This window comes from Genypterus blacodes, unplaced genomic scaffold (genome assembly GCF_046128005.1).
Source record: "Genypterus blacodes isolate CSIRO-AG114 ecotype Tasmania unplaced genomic scaffold, CSIRO-AGI_Gbla_v1 ptg000101l_1, whole genome shotgun sequence".
Classification (NCBI taxonomy): Eukaryota; Metazoa; Chordata; class Actinopteri; order Ophidiiformes; family Ophidiidae; genus Genypterus; species Genypterus blacodes.
The window spans coordinates 345,001-361,951 of NW_027466905.1; the positions used below are offsets into that span (position 1 = coordinate 345,001).

Below are 16,951 nucleotides of genomic sequence, written 5' to 3' on the forward strand. Positions count from 1 at the left end.
TAGCCGGATTAGCTAATGTACGTGATCTGTCTTCACTAATAATCTGCCCTTTCAGCCGCTAAATGAGCCCGTGAGTTACAAACCGCAGGAGCAAGAGGTACAAATGAATATATATGGTGATATGACTGCCAGCGTGCAGACTGGAGGTTATTTACGTCTTGTGTGTTATTGTGTTTCCACACATAGCCAAGATCCACTACACGCCCGCCCTGCCCCCGCAGAGAGAGTTCCTCACCCAGAACATGCCCGTGGGACACATGATCAAATTCATCATCACCTACAAAACGGTGAGTAGCACAACGTGTACGTCAATAAAGCTGTGAGGGTACGAGGACACAAAGACGGAGCACCAGAGGACCGACAAAGGGCTCGGTTCTATCATATTGGCTCTGGATTACAAACAAAGTATTGAACCAGAGGAGAGAGAGTGGAGCTCTGGTGTGAAGAATCAACCCCACATCCTCACTGCAGCTGCAAGATGCAATTTGTTCTCTGCACATATTGATCTTGAGCAAGTTGCACAGGAGCGTTAAGCAAATTTAATGAGACTCTCTTCATCTCCTCTCGTCGTGTTCTATCAGCGTGCGAGTCGCCGGGGCTGGTGTGCGCACTCAGCGGCTCAGGCTCGTCCTCTGTAATGAACAAAGTCATTATCTCCCATGCAAACGTTTACATTTGTGTCTTGTTTCTTTGCCAAAAACCAATTTGCATTTAAAATCAACAAGCTAAGGATGCAGATGTGCCTCGTCTCCTCTCGTGCTTTTCATCTGGTGTTGAGTTCATAACTGTACTTTAATGACACGACATGCTGCTTAAACACACTGAGGGGACGACGACCATGGCAGCTAGTTAGGCTGAACCACACATCAGAATCAGGACGCACACTTTTGTCTTGATTGACAAAACTTCGCCAATTGGGGCAATGAATTATTTTTGTGTGTGTGTTAAAAACGTGCAGACACAAGGAGGCTTCAGAATTCATTTATTTATTTTTCCCTTACTCCTTTTGTTCTTGTTTGATTCTGACTGAAGAGGTTTTTGAAGGGCCGTCAGGCGTCGTCTCCAGGCAGCAGGAGACGGGCGGGGCGGGGGGGATTTGTCCCGTTGTAATCCCACATCAGATCAGAGGCCAGGGTTAAGAGCACTTGAGTATAAACATGTCAGCCGAGCCAGAGGCGTCCTAAAGCTTTTACAAAGTGGAGGGCGGCGAGTTCAAGCTCCAGTCTTTCACGCAGCATTTGTGGGGTTTTTGAAGGCCGAGCTGCACTTTGCAGGTCCTGGAAGCTCACATGAACGTGCTCCATGTACACCACACTTTTTTTCTGATGATTTCACACTTTCTGGAATGAAAGCCTCTTTATTTATTACCGCCACAAAAAATGCTCGACTCTCTCAGTGGATTCTGACCTGAAGCCGGCAGTCTGACACTTTAATTCATGTTCAGGGCCAAGGTCTGAATCCTGCCTTTAATGGAATTACCCAGCTTGTGCTTTATGAACGACCCAAAATGATCCCAGCACCATTACTGAGAATAAGAGCTTTAATGTGACACAGGTGAACATCAGAGCTCACAACCACTTAATACTGGAAATTAACTAATGAGGTAACTGATTCATTCACTTGACAGCTGCTTCTTCATGCCCTGCTCTGGTTTGAAGCGTTGGCAGTGACACAGATGGAGAGGAGACATCGTGTCTCCCTTGTTCTTGGTGTTTCGTTTGCTTTCTTCAAATAAACTGATGAGCAAAATCAAAGACGGGCACAATGGATAATACACCTAACCAAGATGTTCTATGACCCAAACTAGTGAACCAATCTAGTATACTGCAAAGGGGCGTGGTCAAGGTTTCCAGGAAAAAAAAGATTTTCATTCTGTGCCTTATGACGATGACATCATGCAAAGTTTACATCAAAATGGTTCTGACAGCGCCACCATCAGGCAAACACATTGATTGAAGGTCCTGAGCCTATCACCCGGCCCAATCTGATCAAATAACCACGGTTACACAACACAAGTTACCGCCATGTTAGACACACAACACAATAAGCGCCATTTTGAAGTGAAACACTTGAAGTTAAAGAGGAAGTTAAACTTGCTGAGTCATCATATTTATCTGTGACTGAGCTCAAAATTGCTTTTGCACAGATGGATTTTGTGTTTTGATCACTTCGCACGCGGGCCGCGCATAAAAACCGAGATGGAACCCAATAATTTCAAACCTCTCTAACGTTTCCTGGAACAAGAGACGGCGAGTTTTTAAGGCCAGAAAAATTCCATCCACTCTTGCTGCGGAGCCTGGACAAAGGCCTGATCAGTGCTGGCCCATTACTCCTCTCGGGGGCAATCGCCAAGCTGTCATCTTCGCCTCACTCCCGTTTATTGACCTGACCTCCCTCTGTGGTCGGAATCTCGCAAGTTGGCACCTGATTCATTGCCCCGTTCCAGATTTTAGGTAAAAATCAATCCAAGAATGTGTACCAGCTCCCTCGCCGACTTATTGAGCGTCACATGTTCACTTTGATTTCATCTGAGGGAGTTTGAGGCGTTTCCAGAGGGAATAACCTCTAATTCATCCTGTTGTTATGTTGAAATCTAGGACAAGAAGGTCCAAATCCTTAAAAAATGTTTTAAGGTCTCAGAGGAATGAGCAGAGCGAGCACCATTTCATTTTCTTTTGTTCTACTAAAACGGCCACAGCACATCCATCGTCTTTAGAGGCTTGAAAGCGACCTGTCCAATGCAAATACAGGGGGCAACTGTTCACTGGTGGGCAGAGGAGCGTAGCATCGGCCGCCGCAGTCTAGCTCCAAAAATGATGGTTACAGACGTGACCTTTCCCCAAACCCCTTCGCCGCTGCGAACGTGCAGAGCAGCCGAATCTCTGGAGGAGAAAATGCAGAAGCGGCTCACCGGAACGCTTTGAAAACCTCAAAGTTTGTCTTCGTGCTGGAAACAATGGAGTGAGGCAGCAGGGACGGAGCTTCTGTTGTGAAATTGTTTGCGTTATCGCCCGTGATATTTCCCTCTGAAACGTCGCCGAGCACAACCCATAAATTGGAAAAATGCGCCTTTTTTCAAATCCGTTCGGGCCTCCTGTCCGCTATAGGACACGGAAACTCAAGACAGAGACCAGGCAGAGGTCACAAAAGGTCAAGTTAACAACAACAATGATTCTAATATGATCCAAAAATGTTAAGTTGGTATTTTGCTTTCTGCCTCCTCCCCTCCGATCCAGACTGTGCAGTACACACACTCTCAAACTTTTGCTCGTGCCATCGTTATTCATCCACACACACACACACAATCACACACACAGAAATGGAGCACGTCACTCACCACTGACGGTACAAACTCCTGCATTGGTTGGTTTCTGAGCAGTTTGATGCGGTTGCGTTCGCCACATATGCAGATTTGTTTTCGCAGAAATGGCGTAGTTAAAAATGACTGGAACGTTCCAAACCACCTCACACAAAACCTCATGTGTGTGTGTGCGTGTGTGAGTGTGTGTACTGAGTTTGAGAAGTTTGCAGTCAGAGTTTGAAAAGTTATTGACATCCACGTAGCCTAAAAGTATCCACTGCACCACCAGGGGGCACCTTTGAGACCCACTGGTTTAAAGTCTTCAGTCTAAAGTCGCTATTTTCCTTTTTATTGAATTTGACTTCTATGAGTCTTTGTTTGACAGCACTGGTGAAAATATCGGCGCCCCTTTTAAGGCCTGTCAAATTCTAGACATCTACCGTTAAGAAAGAACTTTACCACAAAAAGGGAAAATGAAACTTTGGTAATAATAGATCTGTTGACATTTGTCCTCTTAAGTTGAGATGGAATTGGTCTTTGTGCCATTTTCAAGACTATTTGTTTGTTGCTTGCAGTCTTGTGAGAAATGCCAAAACGTCTTGGCTTGTCTGCAGCTTTTTCGGTGTCAAATCGGAGTGCAACTCAACCGAAAATGTTCCCCATAATGACTGGACTGATGTCATCGGAGCGATTTGTGGGACAAAGTTGTTCTCACATTAAATTTGAAGGCGAACGATTTCATGGTTAACACAAATTGTTTACTAGTGGTTGTGGTATTGTAACATTTCTTTCCTCAACCCCTTTGCACTGCATGCATCTTATTGATTGGATATGGAGAGAATGAGAAACGAGTGCCTTGCTCATGGGCAGTGACTGAAGTTATCGTTTAAGGCGTAAACCTTGATCGGATCTTTAGGACCGCGAGGTTGCTTTGTGACCATGGCAGTCTTATTTAGATGTAGAAATCATTAGAGACGTTAAATAACTTCCAGCCGTAGTTGAATGTTTATGTTGTTGCTTTAAAGCTGCAGCATAAAGGTTTGAGTCACGATCTGCCCTTAATACAACAAACACAGGCCTCCAAACAGAAAGATTAAGTCTCTCTATTACACTTACTGTGGCATGTTATGTTCTATCCAGCTTCCTTCTTCTCTGTGTCCCTGCAGGCGTTCTGGAGGCGCAAAGGCTTCTCCGGTGAAATCGTGGCCGGCCTGTGCAGCGACTGCCCGCTCAGTGTGACCTTCGACGCCACCAGCCCCAGTGGGAACCCTGCTCTGGTGGGCTTCATCTCTGGGCAGCAGGCTTCACAATGGAGCTCCAAGACGGTAACAGTATTTGAGAGTGTCTTATAACGTCTATACTCCTAACCTTGAGACCCATTTGTGCTGCTTACTGAGATGCCGATGGTTAATGTCCTCACTCCCTCAGCTGCTTTTTCTATTATAGTGCAGACACGTGCACTCTGATGGCACTGAAGGACGGATGAACATGAGCCGACCTTCTAGCTGGAGTGCATTCGACAGACCAATTACATGCCGGTCATTATCCAGACACGTGCTACCAATGTCTCCTATTGGAGCGACATCTGAGGAAGAAGAACAGAACATATTAGAACAGAAGCTAAAAGTGTGTGGCTCTGTGTGTGTCAGAAAGGGAGAGAAGATGATGGTTAAACTTTTTATTTGCACTGACTGTATTTTATGCAGGGTGTGTTGTTGTTTGTGTCTCTTAGAAAGAGACGGTGAGCTCCTGCCAATGCTCCATTTCCCACTGTGGGTTCTTTGGTGGGCGGGAGTCTGTTCTTCTCCTCTATTTGGCTGTGGGGGTGAACTTTGTCTTCAGGGCTGTGTTCTGTGCCTCCAGTGATTTGGCTGACCTGTGAGACAGCGCAAGGCTACATGGAGAGGACACACACACACACACACACACACACACACATACACACACACACCACAGCAGTGACCAGAATAACCAACCGGGGAGTTGATCCATAATACACAACACCTTTTCCTTTCACACATGGAATGACCAATTCCACCTGAGCGTACCCCCCCAACCCCCGCTGCCATTGGACCATGTTCCCTGATAGAGGTGTAACTATGGTAACAGGTTTACCAATTTTCAAATTGGGTAAATCGTGATGAGTTATTTGGAGGCGTCTGGTTGATTATTTGAACCTGCATTTGCCTCCATGAATCCCATTTGATTAACCCCTCAGTTGATTAGTCACTTTATTTCAACGCAAAGCAACCCTCAATTATTGATCGTGCTGCTGTGGATCTAGTGTGACTTTTTTATGGATACCTACTGCAGTACTTCATTTCAGTTCATATAGTGAAGTATTGTATTTAGATACTTTACTTTATATTATGATGTCATCGATCAGTTGCCTGGGAAAACATCCGAAGACGAAATGGAGAATTCACGCAAAACAAATTCCTCCTCAACCCATAACTGTCTGACTTCAGGAATACCTGGTTGAATAATAATTGTATAGAATGCCTGTGATATTAAGTGTTGATGAAGATGCCTTTTGAAACATCAATACGTCCTTTGCGGTACAGAGCTGTGAAATCGTCCCTGTGGTGCCGCCGTATCGGTTTCCCTCAGACCTAATCTCCCTTTATGCCTTTAGTGCCTATTGATGGGGATGAATACATTATATCCTGCCAGTAAACGAAAATTGTTATCGACAATCCTCACATGTAGGAATTCACACGTGCGTGTCCTCGGCCTGAACGCCTCCTCTTCCTCATCTCGTCACGTCTCTCACTTCCTCCTTCCTGCAGATGAACCCGGGCCTGTGTGTGCATTGTTCTGGTACTCTCTCTCGCCTCTGGTGTTGTGTTTGGCCTTTCTGTCATTACTCCCCGACACGCTATGCTTTGGTAAATTAGCCGGAGCCACGCGGCACAAAGTGGAACGTCATTAACCTCCTCAGCTCAAGACTTAGATCACAATCGCACCTTGAGTTTGGTGTTCACAGTCTCTATGAGGCTGTGTTCATAGCTGAACTGTGTGTGTGTGTGTGTGTGATTGGCACTCACGTATCGGCATTGAGTGAATTCCCAGTTATTTGCTCGAGTGTGAATCGCTGGAATCAAAATGGCATATGGCATTTAAAGGGCATTTTCATTTGCAACATAATTGCATCGCATTTTCAGCTGATGTCATTTCCAGTGCTGCAGCAAATTAGCAGAAAGGTTTTTTGTGTTTTTGTTTTTTTTACTGTATAATTCTCACGGAGGGCAATTTGGCAACGTTCTTTCACTCCCTCCTCTTCCTCCTCCTCCTCCTCCTCCTCCTCCTCGTCCTGCTGCATGAGGCGACCGCGAGCTCCGGCTCCAAATTACGGCGCCGGCTGTGCCGAGGAGTACGGGGCGACATGCAGATGAGGAATCTCAGACAATTTTGCAACATCTGTCATCCAACTTTATGGTGATTTGGCCTTTCTGTCCTCAGGCCCCCGCCCGCTCGGAGCATAACTCACCGCGTGCGCTAACACAAGCGGGAGGATGTGCTGACCGTGCTGGAGTTATTCAAATTGACTGCAGCTTCCTGTGTCCATCACGGCTTTGCTTCTGGCACATGTGCTCATATTTTAGCTGCCTGCTGCTACACCCAAAGAGCGATGCAAAAGTGCAATATAAGTAACAAATTAAGGCCGTTACTCCCTCATGTTTGCAGGTTGCGGAGAGGAAGAAAGCTGTACTTGACAGTCTGGTGAAATACTTCGGTCCCGAGGCTGCGTCTTTCATCCATTACCAAGAGAAAGTGAGTAGCCGAGTGTGTGTGTGTGTGTGTGTGTGTGTGTGTGTGTGTGTGTGTGTGTGTGTGTGTGTGTGTGCGTGTGCGCGAGCATGTGTTTGTTGAGGTGGAATAAAACAATACCGGCGTAGTTGGAGGCGGAATTTTCGCCCTGCCAAAATATTGCGGCCCAAAATTTCTGAAGCTATACGGCTGCCAGAGAGGAAAGCTATTTTCTTTATTGTTGTTGAGTATGATGGTGAGCAGATGGAGAGGGAACGCAGTCACAACGAGAGGGCGTGCACAGAGCGCCTCGGTCCTCCTGGATCCACCTGAAATCTGTCATTTCTACATATCCAGCTTACAGACACACAGACAGATGGAAACATAAACTCTTCAGTTGAAATATCAATCAGTACCAAGAACACTGACAGAACTCAGAGACTCTGATGTCCGCCGAGGCCCAGCCAGTCCCGGCGTTATGCAGTTATTCCTTTGCACGGCCGCACAGTGGACATCAAAACGTTGTGGCTCCACATCTGCGCTGTCGTTTGGCCGTTCTGTTGTTGTGTATCGAATCCACAACTTCTCACTCCCACATTTAACTATGAAACGGTTTGACCTTTCAAGCCCACGAGTGAACACATGTTTGTAACGTAAGCATCTAAATAAGTCACAAGTCTTACGTATATGCGGTACAGTTAGCATCACCCTAGCTCATCATGGTGGAAGCTGCATGTCCGTCCATCCCACGGACCCTCATCAGGGCGGTGGGGGGGCTGCAGGCTGTCTAAGCTGTGAGTGGACCAGAGGCAGTGTGCGCCCCGGACAGGTCACCTGTCTGTCACAGCGCCCACACTTAGAGACGGACAAACTCAATTGCACTCCCGTCCACATCTATGGTCAATTTAGACTTTTCCAATTTACTCAAAACGGATTGACTTCAACCCTGGAGGACATCGGAGCGCCCGGAGGAAAACGCACAGCAAGTGGCTGCGAGGCGAAAGTGCTCAACAAATCACCAACAAGCTCTGTGCAATAACCTGGCTGCTTGTTTAAAGGGACTGAGCGAGCAGCACTGGGAGCCTTTTCTGCTTTCATTGATTTTTGTCTATTTTTGGATCCAGGAGCCTCACAAAAGCTGAGGTTTGGAATGCGGGCTGCTCTGAATGGGCTCAGGGGCACAAGGTTGTTGGTTGCCGACGACGTCAAAGGAAATGATTGTTTAATAGGATTATTGTTCCGGGAATAGAAATATTGATCCCGGTCTGCCTCGTGATCCTTGGGGCCTTTTTACTGAGCGGCAGATGGAGAGTTTGATCGACTGGGCAGAGCGCCGTGTTGGGTGAACACGCCTGACTGGAGGAATGCTGTAACATTACATCACCATTTAGGGAATATGAAGTCATTCTTTTAGAGATAAATCTTGGAAAATGAAATTTAATATAATAAATTCATTGGAATAGATCCAGGATAAATCTGGACTGTTGATCGATCCTTTTTTTTTTTTTAAAGAAAAAAAAGGAATTTCTAGAAATAATACTGATTGTACAATTTGTTGAACTTCTAGCAAAGATTCAAAAATCCATTAAAATCCATAAAAATAGGTTGCTGTTGTATTTCCTGGACTGTACCTCATCAGGAAACATTACATCATACATGCAACATTCCATCGTGCCGCACACAAAGGAAGTACTTAGCTCCACGACTTGATGTACGGCCTACAAAGCGCCCGTGTGCAGCCGGGCATCCGTCATGGGGATGTATGTGTTTGCATTAGCTTAACACTTCGTCTGCAGACGACGTGCCCCTCAGCGCTGAGAGGCCCGGAGGCAGAGAGAGGGGGAGGAAGAGGAGGGAGAGGAGGAAGAGGAGTAAGAGAAGGAACAGGAGGGAGAGGAGGAAGAGGAGTTAAAGAAGGAACAGGAGGGAGAGGAGGAAGAGGAGGGAGAAGAGGGAGAGGAGGGGTCGCCCGGAGGAAACTTCAGGCGGAGACGTTGAGGCAGAGGGATTACAATTTCCTCGGGGGGAGACGAGTTGCCGCTCTGTGAGGGAGACCGTGGCGGTAAGACGAGTCCTCTCCATCCTGCAGACGAGCTCGTACTGCAACATTTAAACTTCCATGTTTAGTCACACTCCAAAGGCAGAGACCACACATTCAAAAATGAAAGTCGTGAAAGTAAAGAAGTGTATTTGTTTGCGTTCTGTTGTGGTCGTTGTTGTTGTGGGGGCGGCAGTAGCTCAGTCGTTCGAGTCCCTGCCGAGGTGCCCCTGAGCAAGGCACCAAACCCTCAACTGCTCCCCCCTCTGCTATGGGTGGTAATGTAATGTAAGTCGCTTTGGATAAAAGCGTCTGCTAAATGGCCGTGATGATGATGATGATGATGATGTTGTTTGTGTGATGTTGTGGTCGTTGCCCTCTTTGTCTTACAGGACTGGGCTAAGGAGGCTTACAGTGGCGGCTGCCCCGTTAACGTTATGGCCCCGGGCCTGCTGACGTATTACCATCCCAGCCTGAGGAACCCCTGTGGCAGGTAATCAACCGACTCCTGACAAATCCACCGCGGCGTCTCTGCACTGGCTCGCCTCTCATGTGTGTTCTTACCAGCATAGCTGATGGTCGTGTCGTTAGCTGGAGTGGAGTCCTTGACCGCCTGCTTTCTGATTTGCTCGTGATGATGCCGCCGCCATCTTTCAGGAGGTTCTGTATTAGCGGCGGGTTGCTGGGGGTAGGAGCTATTTTTACACCGGAGTGACTCTGCATCCCTCACCGCCGCCTGCTGCCTACAGATCATTGACCCAAGTAGTGAGAGTGATTAAGCCGTCGGTAATATATTAGCCCAGTTCTAAAAAATAGAAAAAAAAGGGAGCAAGAGATCAACAGGGATGGCGCTCCCATAGGAAAACGTCCCATAATCCATTTCTAATGGCCTGTTAGGGAATGCACCGAGCGCGGCGAACGGGAGAGCGAGGTTGGGAGGGAGATGCAGGTAATGCATTTCCATAATGACATTAAGTCCACGGGGAGCAGAGGGAGCTCGTTGCATAACGCGACTCAAACTGCAGCGTGGAGCGGCGGACCTGATCCCCATATAGAAAATGGAAAATGGATCCTGAAGGGCGAGCCGCGACCTTGACGCGAACGCCGCGCGCGTAATGAGGGGAGGCCACGCAGGCGGTGGTTACAGCACGGCGACTCTGTAATTCCTGTAACGGTAAGTGGTGCATGATGGGATATCATATGGACGCTGAATACAGATGGCGGTGCGGCTCTTATAGTGAGAGCGTCTGTGCGAGGTGGACGATACGTCTGGGCGGTCAGGATGTGAAAGTCTCACGTTGAGCCTCTTCCCACTCCGGAGGCGGTGGAAAAGTGAAAGAGGAAGATGAAGAGCAGAGTGGCTTCATATATTAACACAACCAATGCAGAAGATAAAAGCTCCCGGCTCCTCGGTCAGGGGAGGAAGTCTCTTTATAACTCTTACTATTTAAGTATACACACACGGGGGCTGAGCGGCGATATCGCCCCAAAAAACACAGTAGGAGAGACGCGGCGGCGGTCTAGACAGCTTTGTGCCTCAGAATCCGTCTTTGTTCATCTGCCATCATATTATTTCAGTCGGCCTGCTGGGAAATGTGATGAAACTCAACGCAGCTGAACGGGGATCCTTCAGCCTTTAAAGATCGCTGGAGCCCAAACGCGTAGGAAAACGCCATAGAAGACGTCTTTCAGGATATCACCCGCCAGGCGATGGCATCTACACACACACACACACACACACACACACACACACACACACAGAAACCCCTAATCTAAGAACTTGGCAAGGACAGAAAGCTTGAAGCACTGAAGCCTGTAAAGCAACCAAACCAATAACTCCACCTGTGAGTGTGTCTGCGTCTGTGTGTGTGTGTCTTAATTATCCATCATAGACAGTAACACAACTTAAGTGGGTGTGGAATTCATGGAGCAGAGTTGATGTTCCGTCTCCTCTCATTACACTGAGAGTATACGTCTTGCATCATACCTTTTGTTGCATGCTGGGAGATCATCGGGTCCATTTGCTCCATCGGGATTTGATTGGCTGAATACAAACGACTCGGCCAATCCGGTGCGTAGGCAGAGGGAGAGACGGCGAGAGTGACAGCCGTTAATCTGGTTGGACGTGCTCGTGTTCTTCTTCCTCTTCTGTGCACCTGTGTGATGATCCTCACGTCAGGGAGGCCCATCGTCCCCGGCAACGTGGCGTTAATGTGACCAGACAGCTCCGTCCGGACAGCTGTGTGCGTTTCAGAATCCATTTTGTTCGTCTGTGGTTACATTACTTCAGTCAGCCCGCTGGGGAAATGTGATGAAACAGCCCGACGATCTGTTCCGCAGACGATCCACAACAAGTTCCCTCGCAGATTCAAAGCTTTCCGGAGCCCGAAACGCTTAGAGACGTCGTCCAGGCGACGAAGATGACGTCTCTCGTTTATGTCTCGCCGCAGGAATGTTGCTAAAACTGCTAATTGACCTCTTCAGTATTCGCTCTGGGTTATCAAAACCGTGAATTCTGGTGGGAGACCGGCGCCAATTAACTCAGAATCACCAATTCAAAGCGGAGACAGGGTGGTCTCAAATGATCTGATCCTCTCTCTCTCTCTCCCTCCCTCTCTCTCTCTCTCTCTCTCCCTCTCTCCTCGGCGTCTCTGTGCTGTTTGTTACCCGGTTTGCCCGCACCAGCTGCTCGCCTCTATTACCGCGCCTGCTGATTCCCTCGTCCCTCCGCTGTCGCCCCGGCCGCCTCTGTTCTTTATTACCATACTGGCCCGGTGGCGTCGCCTCTCCTGCTGCATACTGTATGTCCTCTGTCTCATTGATGCGTCCGCTGGGTTTCATTCTGCGTGGCCCTTTGCTTTATTGCGGTCTCGTATATTAATGCCTGGCTGTGGCTCGTATTCGTTAAGCCGGACAAACGCCTACAACACCGCAGCTCAGCCATTGTGTGAGCAGTGTGAACTCATACATACTTTACCAGTGTGTAGGATAGATTCTCCCAAGTCATGGAACTGCCCCCACACACACACACACACACACACACACACACTAATACATGGACTTCTGAGGACACATCCTGCAGGTGTGTACGCTGCTGCCAGATCTCAGTTGTGACACGTTGTGTAACTTCATTGTCGGAGTGTGTAGGTGTGCAGCTTCACGTTTAATTGTCGGGGAAACCGGACGGCTGAGCTGCTCGTGCTGTCACTCAGCCAAACTCCAATGGTGCCTAAAATCCACCTGAATATTTGAGCAGTTAATTGGACGCTGACATCTTCCTCCCCCCCTGTGCGTCAGACGACATCAGAGGAAGATGAGATTAGGAATGTGTCAAGACAGGACCGGACCAGACCAGACCAGATCAGACCAGACCAGACCAGACCTTTACTAACCTGGAGGCAAAGACCAAACACTTGGACCAGGCGGTGAATTAGATTAGATTATTCTGGGAGGTAAATGCCCAACCGGGAGAGACAATACGAGACATAACCAACTCACAACTCCAAAATGTTGCCATAACAACCGGCTAATGAAGATACGAGGTCCTCTTCTTCTTCTTCTGCTGCTGGATAACATAAACTCTTGAACCCACAGTATCGTGGCGCATTTGCTTCTCTGCCGAAGCACAGATTTGCCTTCAGCTGCGAGGTGAAAGCTCGACAGCAGTCTCAGGGCAGAGGAAAGCCGCCAGCACAATGCCGCCTTCATCCTCTTGTCTCTCGGCAACCACAGCCACTGCTGCGCTCTGCCTCAGCCGCCGCCGCCGCAGTACAACTCTGCAGTGGAAGAGAATAAACTGTCACCTCATCGCTGACAAAGAGGCTGCAGCCGGCTCAGTTCAGCCGCTCTGCACTTGTTGCTCCGACACGATGTGGATTTGTGTTGACGGGCGAAATGGATAAAAGCAGCGTGTGTAATTAAGAAGGCTGTCAAAGCAAAGTGGAAGACGAGCGTTAAGAGTAACTGAGCTGAAAGAAAGAAGAAAAGTATGTGAACCGCCTCTTATTATTCTGAAACAAAGACCGAATCGCCAAAACTTCAACTTAAGCCTTTTGTACTGATCGCTATTGGGTTTTATTTTTAACTGGCCTTTGTTGTTGTTCAGGTTTTTGCACTCACCAATGAAAAGAAGGCTCTTAGACACATCAACGTCCTTCAAGCTCCAGTTTAGCTCAAAAGACGCAATGGCTCCATCAGCTCGTTGATCTAAGTTTCCTGTGCTGCTTTATTTGACTAATTGGTTTGCTCACATTTTGTCTTTTCTCCGGGTCGCTGACCTGCAGGATCCACTGGGCCGGCACCGAGACGGCCACGCAGTGGTGCGGCTACATGAGTGGCGCTGTGCAGTCGGGCCGGCGAGCCGCCCTGGAGGTCCTGGCCGAGCTCTGCCCGGCGACGCTGACCCAGGAGGAGCAGGAGGAGCTCAGCCAGAGCGCCCGGGCCCCGCCGCAGCAGACGCCATCCTCCACGCCGCTGCACGTGGGCCGGACTGTGGCCGTGGCCACGCTGGTGGTTTGTGCGGCCGTGCTGCTGGTTGGGAGTCTGAATAAGTGGCACAAGGTGGAAGCTTTCTTGACGCGTGTGTTTGCATCCACCAAGGCCAATTAGGTCCATTAAAGGAAACCTGTGGATCAGATTCACATCAGAGTCTTCATGTAGGTTCAGACACAACGGAGATGTGACTTTGCTTGCTCACGACTCGTTTCATGAAGCAAACTTAGCATGGGAGTGAATCTAATGGAATTAAACTATGAATTCATACAGGGCTAGATTAATTAAAATGGCCATGTATTGATTTAGAAAGAAGGCCAAATACAATTATAAACCCTATAAAGTTGGTTAATGCATGTTCACTTTGTAACGACACTATAGAGTAACTTAGCAGAACTATACATCATTATTAGCATAACAACCGAGTGAATGTAACTCTGAACAATGTTTAACCCTTTGATTTATTCATGCACAATTTAATCACTCTCACACACACACACACACACACACACACACACACACACACACACTGCTGCTTTTATTCTTTCACAAGCCTCCCAAAGCTTTTATTCATCTTGTTGCCACATTATGTTAATGAATGAATGGACGAGCCGAGGCTCCGTCTGTAAAATAAGCAAATAGAAAGAAAATAAACCAAAACTGGAGGCAGAAACCAAACAGAAAATAGGTTTGTTTGGATGTTTATTACACTGCAGCAGCTTTATTTCTTATACAAAAAGCCCAAAGTGTGATCCATCCCCCGCTCTATACTGACTCACATACAACCCTGGATAGTGGAGATGGTTGTCAGATTGTGTTGTGCGTACCGTAGTTGGTCCTTTACGCACTAATGAAATGTTGTGTGGCAAAGTATTCACAAATAAAGTCTCATTAAGTTAAAGTTTAATCAGTTATTCCTTTTCTTTAGATCAAAGTTGTTCTGCGTTCACACTTCGTACTTCTGTTGTGCTTCTGTTGTGTATTGAAGTGTGTAGAGCCGCTAGCATCCTACGGAAACGCGCAACTACACCGCTGAGGTCTGGAGCTGGTTCAGATTCAGGACTGAGCAATTTTAGACTCTAAAACTCTTACAAGTACGCTTTATTTTCTAACACTTTAACCTTACGCCTGACTTGTTCTAATTCCTTCGTCTCGCTGTTGAACTTCTCTCCTACAGTTTCCGTGACCTTTTGGCCCTGAAAAACTTGCCGCTGATATTTTTACACCTGGTTTTCCAGAGCCGTGCCTGCCGAGGATCTTTGGAGCAGCGCCCAGCAAATCCCAGGTCCTCCAACAAACACACACACACACACACACACGTTAATTCACCCACACGTGTGCGTCCGTGGGCAGATATTTGAATGAGCGTGAGATGGATGAAGCGGTCAGGCGGCGATAACGTCCCAGAGGAATCGATTCAATGCTTATCACTTGATTGCACTGTTGATTGAGGTATAAGGATTGTTGACGGTACACGTTTGTTTCCAAGAAAGTATCTCACGCACACACACACACATGTTAGCTGTTTGTCATTCGTTATCGCTCGCTCACACCTGATGAACCCCTGCCCTCCCTGGTTTAGTTTAAGCCGGTCTGGATCGCAGCCCGACCTCTCTGGATGCGTTGGGAGTTTCTCACGCAGTTCATTCAACGAGTCCGTCCTTTCTGTGGCCTGTCACGAGGGTAATGGTTGGATTCTGGCCGTCTCCCCACACCTGATGCGACACACAGACACTCGTACTTCACTCTTTCCCTCGTGACCCTGCTGAAAAGCCGGGTAAAGCGGATGGATGTTCTATTTCAGGGACTCCACGGTGTCGAATCCTTCTTGCGGTATCTGTCACTGTCAGTTTAAGGCGTGCGTGTAATGCACCATCTGGTGGATTGGCAGCTTGCCTCTTCCGCTGCCATTTTGTGGTCGTTTAATGCTCCCCGGTCCTCGGATCCGCATTGTGGTGTGATGAGCACTCATCTGAAGAGTCGTTTGGAAAGAAGAATCCTGCCAGATGAGTCATAGCGGCCAAGACGTCTTATACATCCTCCTTGCTTCAGCTTTGCTAATGAATGGTAAACAGATCCAAGTATTTAACTGGTGTATTTTAGGTATGAGCGGAACGTATTTAGCCGTCTCTACCATTCAATAGACTCAAGTCCCATCTACTAAATGTTCCACAGGTCTATGCGCCCTGTAAGGTCAGGTGTTCTCTACAATGAAGATATTCTGCCTGTTTGTCTCTTTTTTACTGCTTCACTACGGCAAACGTTTGATTTTTTAAATGTAACCAATGTGAAAAGGCTGCGAGCTGTTTTCATCTATGCTAGTAATTCAGGGTTATTACTGCGTTTGGTTTCAGTCTTTATTCGTTTGAATGATAAAGAAGGCTTTATCATTGCTGGGGCCAAACACAAAGAAGGTTGAACTTGTTCATGTTTTGAATCCACGCCGGACCTAAAGTCCCCAACAACGCTCACCGGCTGAATAGCTCTCATAAATCATTCAGCCTTGTTCCTCCTCTGCTGAATGTAGTATTTCAGAGCTCCTGGACTCCATCCTACTGTAGCCTGTTTGGGTTTATGGGCTTCTCCGTTGTTAGATTGTCTGCCAATTTATCCTTTTGATTACGTTTCTTTGGTGAATTATATTCCGTTAACGTGGGTGTTCCTGTTAACGTCACTGTTCTGTTGACAAACACTAAGGAGACAAACACTGTTTGTCTCCTTAGAACCTCAGGATTTGACTGCTTAGGCCCCATTTAGACCTTGATGACACACGGGTCCATCTCCATGTTCTAGCCGTTGTTTTGTTCTCAACCTGGTACTAAACTGCTCCAATGTTGCATTTTTGCTCTTGGTTCTGTTCCGAACTCCAACAGAACCGAACTGTGTCAACCAAAGCAAACATCAGAACACTCACTTTGCCCATTGATGAGAAATAAAGTTATACAATAATAATGATACGAGTTATACAATCATACAGGAAGTCTTGTTTAGTGCAGCTGTGAGCAGTACCGCACCAACATATGAAGCTATAGAAGCAGTTGATTGGGCTCTGTGACCTGCAGGGGCCCCCCACCAAGCTAAGAGAACGGATTCTGATGCTGTCAGGAATCAAACCCTTCTGCTCAGTGTGTATATGTACGTGTAATGTGTGTGTGTGTGTGTAGAAGGTTTAATTCCCTATTGATCGCCTGCCTGTTTGTCAAACGTTTCAAATGTCAGTCTGGTCTGCAGGGGTTACCTGAGGAACTCTTTGAAGGAAATGAGTCTTTACAGATTTCTCTAAATGAGTATTGAAATAAACACACGGTAAAACTGTTTTCCTTCACATCCCTGAGGCGACAACACACACACGGCCCACTCAGGGTTTATGT

General features: G+C 47.4%; 1 protein-coding gene across 1 annotated transcript in view; it reads left to right on the top strand.

Moving 5' to 3' along the window:
- The window catches only part of LOC143008282 (putative flavin-containing monoamine oxidase A), a 29,484-nt gene extending 15,003 nt beyond the window's left edge, over positions 1-14,481 (top strand). Inside the window, exons 8-12 of the mRNA XM_076159963.1 lie at positions 187-287; positions 4,468-4,626; positions 6,989-7,075; positions 9,482-9,582; positions 13,373-14,481. Of these exons, the coding sequence (XP_076016078.1) occupies positions 187-287; positions 4,468-4,626; positions 6,989-7,075; positions 9,482-9,582; positions 13,373-13,697 (773 nt within the window). The 3' untranslated portion in view covers positions 13,698-14,481. The remainder of the gene's footprint in view (positions 1-186; positions 288-4,467; positions 4,627-6,988; positions 7,076-9,481; positions 9,583-13,372) is intronic.
- Positions 14,482-16,951: the final 2,470 nt, after the last annotated feature.